Source organism: Herpailurus yagouaroundi, unplaced genomic scaffold, assembly GCF_014898765.1.
Source record: "Herpailurus yagouaroundi ecotype Mexico unplaced genomic scaffold, PumYag 142, whole genome shotgun sequence".
Lineage (NCBI taxonomy): Eukaryota > Metazoa > Chordata > Mammalia > Carnivora > Felidae > Herpailurus > Herpailurus yagouaroundi.
In genome coordinates, this window is record NW_024412397.1 from 25,246,126 (window position 1) to 25,256,835 (window position 10,710).

Genomic DNA, 10,710 nt, shown 5'->3' on the forward strand with positions numbered 1-10,710 from the left:
GAAGAACTTGTCAAACTCAACACCCAGAAAACAAATAACCCTGGTAAGAAATGGGCAGGGGATGCTTGGGCAGCTCAGTTGGTTAGGCACCTGGCTCGGGTCATGATCTCACAGTTCATGGGATTGAGCCCTGAGTTGGGCTGTGCACTGACTGTGTGGAGCCTGTTTAGGATTCTCTCTCTCTCTCTCTCTCTCTCTCTCTCTCTCTCTCTCTCTCTCTCCTCTCTCTCTTCTCTCTCTCTCTGCCCCTCCCCCACTCCCTCAAGCAAATAAACTTAAAAAAGAAAAAAAAATTGGCAGAAGACATGAATAGACACTTTTCCAAAGAAGATATCCAGATGGCTAATAGACACATGAAAAGATGCTCAACATCACTCATCATCAGGGAAGTACAAATCCAAACCATGAGGAGATACCATCTCACATCTGTCAGAATGGCTAAAATTAACAACACAAGAAACAATAGATGTTGGTGAAGACGTAGAGAAAGGGGAACGCTCTTGCACTGACAGTAGGAATGCAAACTGGTGTAGCCACTCTGGAAAACAGTATGGAGGTTCCTCAAAAAACTAAAAATAGAACTACCCGATGATCTAGCAATTGCACTATTATTTGCCCAAAGCATACAAAAATACAGATTCAAAGGGGTACATGTACCCCAATGTTTATCAATAGGCAAACAATGGAGAGAACCCAAATGTCCATCCATTGATGAATGGATAAAGAAGATGTGGTGTATATATATATTACTCGGCCATCAGAAAGAATGAAATCTTGCCATTTGCAATGACATGGATGGAGCTAGAATGTATTATGTTAAGTGTAATATGTCAATCAGAGAAAGACAAATACTGTATGATTTCACTCGTGTGAAATTTAGGAAACAAAACAGATAAACATATGGAAAGTGGTGGAGGGGAGTTGGGAGGAGAGAGGGAAACAAACCACAAGAGACTAAATGATAGAGAACAAACTGAGGGTTGATGGAGGGAGGTGGGTGGGGGATGGGCTGGATGGGTGATGGCTACTAAGGAGGGCACTTGTGATGAGCACTGGGTGTTGAATGTTAGTGATGAATCACTGAATTCTCCTGAAGCCAATATTGCACTGTATGTTAACTAAAATTTAAATTAAAAAAAGAAAATAAATATATTCCTTTTTAAGGGATAGTTGGGCAAATGCATTTGTTCCTTTGAGCACAAGGGAAAAGGGATATAGTGAAATGCAATTTTATTTGCCCATGTCTTCATATTTTTACAGAATGAAAGACACATATTGTAATGAATAAATTGTTTTCAAGTTAATTTATTTCTATAATGATATAGCTGAAACAGTGATCCTGATTTTCCTAGCAGTCACTGTGAAAACTGGGCTCTATGGAAGCTTGTTATTTGCTTCTTTTCTAAGAAATGCAAATAGTGGAAAGCCAGAAGAATGAAATGGGTTTCTTTTTATGAGCCCCCTCAGTTAACCTGTTCCTTGTAAATCTGTGGTCTGCTTCAGACTCATCCATTAATATAAGGATAAATTCTACTTCTGTCTTAAAATAATTTTTTTAATGTTTATTTATTTTTGAGACAGAGAGAGACAGAGCATGAGTGGGGGAGGGGCAGAGAGAGAGGGAGAGACAGAATGGGAAGCAGGCTCCAGGCTCTGAGCTGTCAGCACAGAGGCTGACGCAGGGCTCGAACCCACGAAGTGTGAGATCATGACCTGAGCTGAAGTCGGACACTTACCGAATGAGCCACCCGGCGCCCCTACATTTGTCTTTTTAAAGGATTTGTTCTTTATCATTGGCTTACAATCTGTGTTATGCCAGGCATTAATATCTCTGCTGATTATCAAGATTTATACTGGGTTCAGAATTACCATTCCTTGCCAAAACAGAGGTAGAATTTGTCACTTGTGTACAAACAGTTGAAGTCTGTTAATTTTTTCTCCCCTTGTGTCTTGGGAATAGGTGCTGTAGCATTTGCCTTACAAGTTACAAGTATTTCCTTTTGAGGCACGGTACACTGGGATTCATAACTCATTGGATTTACTGGGAGTTTACTGCTTGATACATACTCCTGCCACAATATAAGGTTTTGTTTGTTGCTCATTTGTTTTCAAATAGGAAATTTGTGTGAAGGATGCTGAAGTTGTCTTGTGCGGAGGAACTGAAAGCATGAGCCAGGCTCCCTACTGTGTCAGAAACGCGCGTTTTGGAACCAAGTTGGGATCAGATCTCAAGGTTGGAACCATTAAAGTGTTTAAAAATTTTTTGTCATGCCATTACGCTAATAATTTTAATAACACCATGTTGGGAGAGAGAAAACAAATTTTGAAACCAATTTCCTTAATAGGGGATCGACAAGATACGAATGATTTGAAATTTGTAAACTATTTCAAAAGCCCAGTTTGGTTTTTAGTTTTGACATTTTAACCCACATTAAAAAAAAAAAAAAACACATAGACTTTATCTCCCCACACCTCTGGTAGTGGAATTAATACTTGGAGAATGGAGGAAGGGAAGAGGCAGATCAAAAAGATAGGCAGAGCTTGAATTGATTAATTTCTCATGAATAATTGGGAAACCCAGTAATTAAATCTTTACTGTGATTTATGGAAGTTTTATTTCTGAAGCAATCTCCAATGAATAGATACTTCTTCATCACAAAAAACATTCTCTTTGTTGTTGTTGTTTTTTAAACATTCTCTTTGAATACAGATTATATTGTCCTAAATCAGACAAAAACTGATCTTCACATCTTTGAGAGCTACGGCGTGGGAATGACAGTGCTGATAAGGAATGATCGTGTGCTGTCCCTCCCATGTGACATTCTATATTGTTAGCATTTTCCAACAGTAATGACAGATTTACACTCTTCAGGCCAGTTCCTCACCTGGTCTTTTTGAAAGTTGGAAGGGATAAGACTTAGGAAATATGAGATAGTATTTTAGACGAAGTATGTTTGAGACAGCCTTCAGAAAGGTCGGTGACTCAAAGGCGCTGAGGCCGTCTAGAAGGAACAGAAGAGCATGCTTACCAGAGACCAACTAACTGGATAATAAGGAACGACTTTTTCTGTTCCTCAAGAACCTACGTGTCCCAGGTCTCTTCAACTTCACAGTGACTGATAGAACAAGCTGTCCCTGTCATCGAAGGCACGGGTTGAAAAGGGCACAGACACGTGCAGGCTTGTCTACAGAGCTCAGAATCGTGCTTCACAAAGGTGGCTACAGGGCAACATTGCATGAGAACTCAGTGTTAGGTTTCTTCCAAATGTGGCCCTGAGGGTGTAATTTTTGCTTGTAGGTTGACTTCCTGTGTTCTCTCCCTGTACATTTAGCACCGTTGCCTCTCTTTAGTGCCCCACGTTTAGAGAGAGGGGGAAATGTGTGCATTTTATAATGACATTGGGTGTTTTTTAAAATGTCGCAGAACCAAATATGTATAGGAGTAAATGCTGTCAGGAAATGTAATTTTACTTTCCTCTTATTAATTATTTAAATGTAAAGACATTATAGCATATTACTTTCAAAAGATATGCTTTAACAAATCATTTTATTATGCATGTCTTTTTAATAGCTGGAAGATATTCTGTGGTCAGGATTAACAGATCAGCATGTCCAACTCCCCATGGCAATTACTGCAGAGAATCTTGCTGTGAAATACAACATAAGCAGAGAAGACTGTGACAAATACGCCCTGCAGTCCCAGCAGAGGTGGAAAGCTGGTCAGTGAAATTGGATATTATAAATATCTATACAAAACTATGGGTGTGGGTGAAATGGGTAAAGTGCATCAAAGGTTATAAAATAAAAGAAGTCATAAAATAAAGGTTGTCAAATAAGTCGTGGGTATGTAATGTGCAGCATCATGACCATAGTTAACGATACTGTATTGCATATTTGAAGTTGCTAAGAGAGTAGATCTTAAAAGTTGTCATTACAAGAAAAAGTTGTAGCTATGTATGGGGACAGATGTTAACTAGACTTATCATGGTGCTCGTTTTGCCACACTGTATATATGAACGTTGAGTCATTCTGTTGTAGACCTGAAACTAATATAACGTTACATGTCAGTTGTACGTCAACGTAAAAAAAAAAAAAAATAGAAGAGATTTCTTTCATTTCAGACGATAATGGTCATATAATATTTGTTTTAAATTACACCTTTAGATGGGCGCCTGGGCGGCTCAGTTGGTAAAGCGTCCGACTTTGACTCAGGTCATGATCTCGTGGACCGTGAGTTTGAGCCCCGCGTCAGGCTCTGTGCTGACAGCTCTGAGCCTGGAGCCTGCTTTGGGTTCTGTCTCCCTCTCTCTCTGCCCCTCCCCCACTCATACTCTGACTCTCTCTGTCTCTCAAAAATGAGAGACATTAAAAAATGTTTTTTTAATTACACCTCTTGAAAATCACATTTTTCCTTCATGCTTTTGTTTTTAGATGGTCAGGTATTCTATTAATGATTGCAAAATTAACCAGAAATTTCTCTTTTGCAATACAGTAATACTACTTAAAAGTGGCCTTGTTGACTGACCTTATCTAGACGCTCGCATTTTGTCCTGAACTGGTTCTGTTGTTAATAGAACGCCGAGGGCTCTGATACACTGTGAGAGATGAAGGGTCACAGGGGCTGCCGGGACAGAGGATGTTTTCCTCTGTGAGGCATATCCTACTCACAGGGAGGGGACGATAATGTTTGGAAAGGACCCACTGGGTATCCTTTTGTGCCTTCCTCCTCCCGTTCCTAATTGAGCATCTCTGCACCCAACTGGAAGACACAGCACACTACCCCACAGCCAGAGCTACAGCGTCCTTGGTATAACATTCCACGCTGCTGCCAGGCCAGCCCAAAGCGGGTACCCTGCCAGCAGTGTTTCATAAGGATGGTGAGTTGAAGAAGTTTGAGAGTCTCCTGAAAAAAGTTTTTGAAATAAACTGTTACAGACGAGCAGAAACTCTTATTTAGGGATGTTACGTACCTAGAATAGTGAGCATGAAGTCCATCTTAGCATTTCAGCGGGAGGAGTGGGCTGGAGCTGATGCCAGCCAATTCATTCTCTGTGTTTTTCGGTGGCACGTTCAAAGTGCAAAGGTGTTGGTCCAGAGGTCAAGAGTCATCAGTTCTCTCTCTGCCTTGGCCACATAGAAGTTATCTGACCTCAGTCCTGTATTCACTGAGCATCTGTACAATGGAGATAAAAAACGTTTGCCTTCCCTTTTTTCCCTAATAGAGTTGTGAAATCCAAATATGGGAAGTGTTTTAGCCTGCTATAAAGTGATTTCACACTTAAGGTGGTATCACTCCCTGCTTATCCTTATTTCTGACGCGTCAGATTACTGTAGTCCGTTCGAGTCAGTGGAGATGGAAGTAGGTAAGCTGTTACACTTGGAACTGTGTCAGTAATAGCTCATATCGTTTCTTCAGGTTGCTTGTCACTACATGTCAGTTCCGGGTTTCTTGGCTCACTTCTTTTAGAGACCACTTCTTTTTTCTTCCTGTGCTAAACACTGAACGTAAGATCTACCCTCTTAGCATATTTTTAAGTGTACAATAATTATTGTTGTACAACTTGGTACCTTTTAAATTACTTCTCAACTCAGAGAAGTTTAAATAAGACTTAAATTTACTTAGTGCTATTATACCTGTAGCTAACAGACCAGGACTGCTAACAATCTAGCAGTACCTTGTAAAAACAAATTGTAGTAAAAAAGGTCAAAAATTATAAGGTAAAAAAGATGCAGAATGCATTTGTATAGATTCATGGCAGTACATTAAATCCTCCGACAGGCAAGGTCAGTTGTACATGTAGTAAAGGCTTATTTTAAAGTAGGGCTGTGAGGAAAGGGGAGACCAGAAGTTACATTGAAGGATGTGTTTGATTTCATTTCTTATATCATCTTTTTTTTCCCATTCTTATGATGGTCTCCTATTTCAGCTAATGATGCTGGCTACTTTAATAATGAGATGGTACCAATTGAGGTGAAGACTAAGAAGGGGAAACAGATGATGCAGGTAGATGAGCATGCGCGGCCCCAAACAACCCTGGAGCAGTTAAATAAACTGCCTCCAGTATTCAAGAAGGAAGGAACCGTTACTGCAGGGAATGCGTCGGTAGGTGGCACGTAACTTGCACTCTCGAACTCTTCTTATTGTGTTCAGTGCAGAGTAATCGTGAGGTGTCTTTTAGATACTTTTCATACTAGTCTTTAGTAATTTAGCTTAAATTAGTAGTGTTCATAGGGGCACCTGGGTGGCTCAGTCGGTTAATCGTCTGACTCATGGTTTCGGCTCAGGTCATGATCTCACAGTTTGTGAGTTCAAGCCCCACGTCAGTCTCTGTGCTGTCAGCAAGGAGCCTTCTTGGGATTCTCTCTCTCTCTCTCTCTCTCTCTCTCTCTCTCTCTCTCTCTCTCTCCCCCCCCACCCCTCCCCCCACTAGCTCTCTCAAAATAAAAAAACTTTAAAAATTTGAAAAAAAAAATTAGTAGTGTTCATATTCTGCTAATTGGGGTTTTCATGGTCCAAACCAAAATATTTTAACTAGGTGCTCTCATATAATACTCTTCCAATTTCTTGGTTCTTTCAGACTATTATCTGAGGAATCTGGAAGGAAATCTACCTGTGTTCATGTTTTGTTTTTTCCCTGATGCATACAGCTCATCAGATTTCTTACCTCTCCCCACATCTGGATATAAGCTCCTCTTGCCACCGTTTCCTGTTTTCCGTCGGTGAAAGTGGCATTCTGTGCCGCAGTCAGTCTCCGGCCCACCCGAGCACTGCGGGCACTACTTGCTATCCCCCAAATTGTGGTGCTGCTTCCTCTGTATTACCATAATCCTAACATTACCCCGTTAGTTCAGATCATAATTAACTGAATCCTCTTGCCCTCTAATTAATCTTCTGTTTTTGTTTCCAAGGGGATATCCGATGGTGCTGGAGCTGTTATCATAGCTAGTGAAGATGCCGTTAAAAAACATAACTTCACACCACTCGCAAGAATTGTGGGCTATTTTGCGTCTGGATGCGATCCCTCTATCATGGGTATTGGTAAGTTTGCAGTGAAATGGACTCTTCTCTGACATTCAGATACCTTAAACAGTAGCCAAATCAAGGTCACTTGTGGAGAAAAGGAGATTGGTAATCAGTCATTTAAACAACTAATCTTCATGAAAAATGGTGCCAGGCACAGTAGGAAAACCAAGACTGTACAGACTCTTGTGGGCGGTTAATCATGTCTTACTGTCCATTTGAGATATTTATTTATTTATGTATTTATTAATATGAAATTCATTGTCAAATTGGTTTCCAGACAACACCTCAATGCCCATCACCCACTTTCCCCTCCCTCCCACCCCCCACCAACCCTCAGTTTATTCTCAGTTTTTAAGAGCCTCTTATGGTTGGCCTCCTTCCCTCTCTGTAACTTTTTTCCCTCTTCCCCTCCCCCATGGTCTTCTGTTAAGTTTCTCAGGATCCACATAAGAGTGAAAACATATGGTATCTCTCTTTCTCTGTATGACTTATTTCACTTAGCATAACACTCTCCAGTTCCATCCACGTTGCTATAAAAGGCCATATTTCATTCTTTCTCATTGCCAAGTAGTATTCCATTGCCATTTGAGATCTTTAAAACTAACACCCAGAATAGAACAGAGAAGAATTACAAGGTGGGGACAAGATGAGAGAACACGCGATGGGGGAGAGATCCTGGGGTGAAACAGAGATTCCTGAATGCTGGCTGTTCTGCATGTGGTCACTAGTATATCTCATTTCTTCTTCCCACAACCCCTTTGTGAATGAGAAAATTGAAACTTAGGGAGGTTGTCTTGTAAAGTTCCAGACCAGTAAATGATGGAGCCAGGATGAGAACCGGGCCTCTCTAATTCAAGTGCTCTTCTCACCGTGTTGTCTCAGGAAGTCAAAGTCATGCCCACCCGGCTCAGCTGGGCCTTAATAGGAAAATGAAGAATTACAGTGTATCTCACTTGGCAAAGATTAGCAGAACCCCTACAAACGTGTACAGTTGACCCTTGAACAACGTGGGGGTTAGGGGCGCCAGCTGTCATGTAGCCAAAATCCGAGTATAACTTTCAATTCCCCCAAAACTTAACTACAATAGCCTACTGTTGCCCAGAAGCCTTACCAATAACATAAACTGTTAACACATATTTTATATGTAGTAAATACTGTAATCTTACGATAAACTAGAGAAAAGGAAATGTTATTGACAAAATGCATTTATAGTACTCTACTATGTTTATCAAAAAAATATGCCTGTGAGTGGATCCACACAGTTCAAACTTATGTTGTTAAAGAGCCAACTGTATACTCTTTCTTGGCTTGAAAAATATGAATTAGGGGAACGAAAAGCTTTTCACTGGATACACTCCAGGAACCGCAGCTGATGCTGACTGTAGTAGTTCCTGTCATCCTCAGAACTGATGAGGGGCCTCACTTACAAAAACATTCATGCCCAGAGGCTTTGATGTGTCCCACCTGTACCCTCATACCCCAAAGAAAAGCCTATGCCAGGGCTATGTTCAGATTCTTGATAGGCCCAGAGATTTTGCTATGAACTTAATTAGGCCTTCTTCAACTAATCAATTTTTGAAGTAGGTCCCACGCTAGAGGGAGGTTGACCTGTTGTGACCTGCATTCCCAGAGGTCCTTCAGTGTGAACCTCAAGCTTCTACCTGAGTAATTCCAGTACGCTGATTGGGACTGAGTTAATACCCAACCGTGTTTGCTGCCATGTCCTTCGGAGATTTCTCTCTACAGAATTCCTAAAAAAGAAAGCTGGCATGTCCATACTTTGTCGGCTTTCACTGTGCTTCAGATTACTTTAACTAAACTTTAAGCTGTGTAAACATCTGTTTGCGGGGGCGGGGGGGCACCTGGGCGGCTCAGTCGGTTAGGCTTCTGACTCTCTTTCGGCTCAGGTCTTGATCTCACAGTTTCATGAGTTTGAGCCCCACATCAGGCTCTATGCTCACAGTGCAGAGGTTGCTTGGGATTCTCTCTGCCCCTCCCCTGCTTGCACTCTCTCTCTCTCTCAAATAAATAAACTTTAAAAAAAAGTCCATTTTTTCTATGTTACAGGTTTAAAAGCTTATTAGCTTTCAGCTACTCGCTATCAACAAAACATCAGCTTTTGTTTTAGAGATGGAAGGTAGCTTAAAAACTTAAACATCTGTGTATTGGTATGGCATTTATCATTTCAGTGTCTAGAACAGTGGTTCCCAACCCCAAGTGATCATCAAAATCTGCCTGTAATCCCACCTCGAAAGATTTTGTTCAGTACTTCCAGGGTGGAGCCTGGGAGTATGGCTTTTTTTTTTAAGTGTACCTAGGTGGCTTTGATGATCAGTCAAATCTATCTGATATAGGTAAGTAGTTATTTTGTAGTTCTTTTTCAGTTTAACCTCAATTTTTACTAGGTTCTGTTACATTAATATAGTCAGCAAAAAAAAAAATAAATTTTCCTTCGTTCTCTTCCAGGGTCTGAATGTTGGCCCTGTGGTACAACAAATACCATTGTGGAAGGCTTGATTCTTTCCCCCTTCAGGGCTTGAACAGATGCATATGTACCGAATGCCCCACAGTGTCAAATGTCCCTTCACCTAAACAGCTGTCTATTGGTTGTCATATGGGATTAAACAAGTTAACTACATGAAATGGCACCAGATGAATAAGCCAGGGAGAGCCGTTATTGAGTGGTGGGGACTGACTCATCAATCCAGTTTCTAAGAATAGTTTCCTCAGTTATGCAGTTCTCCAACATCAAGCAATCCTTAGCACTGTAGAGTAGCTACTGACCCAGAAAAAGGGGAAAAGCCAGGACCGAGAAAGAACAGTAATGGCTCCAAGGAAGGACACATATGGAAAGACAGTGCTCCCTGGAACTCGCCAGTGATGGCAATAGTGGGTGAAGCTTGGAACCTCTTTAGCTGTAGCAGCTCTGGCTTTATCTTTTATTGGGCTTTATTTGTAGAAAGGATTCCAGTGGTTAAAAAGAAAAATGTTAAAAACCAATTCAGAGCACTTCTGATGAGAAGCTTGTAGCCCAAAAAAGGTACCCAAGGACACATAGCTATTTAGTGGTAGGCCTAGAAATGAGATCTCCTTTTCCCAATGAGAATACTATAACTTCCTGAGTCCCGGTAAATAACAGTGTTTAAAGGATGGGAACATCCTTTAAAACTCAAGTTGCGGCCCAGGATAGTGTAATGATTCTAAGTTAACAACATATCGAGTCATCCCTAATATGGATATGAAGGCAAGGAAGTATGTAGGATGGTGGGTGTCACATCCTCAGCTTTTAGTTCTGAGTGTCTTTCACAGGATGCTTCATCCCTGACCATGCTGGAAAACATGCTTTCCTGTTGACTGTCCATCCTGCTTTGGGGCCTTAGAGATACAAAGAGAATCTGGAACTAGGTTCTGTGCTAAGGCGCAAAACTGGTTCTTCAAATTGAAAAGCGCTAACTGGGTGCCCTCAACCAATAAGCACACTGTTGTCCAAACAACATTTTAACTAGGTGACAAAACAAGTTACGTTATATTTAGATTGCATTATGCTTCTCATACAAACTGATTTCTCATTTACCTTAGGTATATTTATGAAACTTGTTGCGGGATATTTGACTACTTGAACTCAGCAGAACATACCAGATAGATAGATAGATAGATAGATAGATAGATAGATAGATAGATAGATA

General features: G+C 40.8%; 1 protein-coding gene across 2 annotated transcripts in view; it reads left to right on the forward strand.

The window, feature by feature from the left end:
- ACAA2 (acetyl-CoA acyltransferase 2) overlaps positions 1-10,710 on the forward strand; it is a 31,270-nt gene that overhangs the window by 15,208 nt on the left and 5,352 nt on the right. For both annotated transcript variants that reach the window (XM_040478862.1, XM_040478863.1), the window contains 4 exons: positions 2,117-2,233; positions 3,572-3,719; positions 5,928-6,103; positions 6,910-7,039. In XM_040478862.1, coding sequence (XP_040334796.1) covers positions 2,117-2,233; positions 3,572-3,719; positions 5,928-6,103; positions 6,910-7,039 — 571 coding nt within the window. The remainder of the gene's footprint in view (positions 1-2,116; positions 2,234-3,571; positions 3,720-5,927; positions 6,104-6,909; positions 7,040-10,710) is intronic.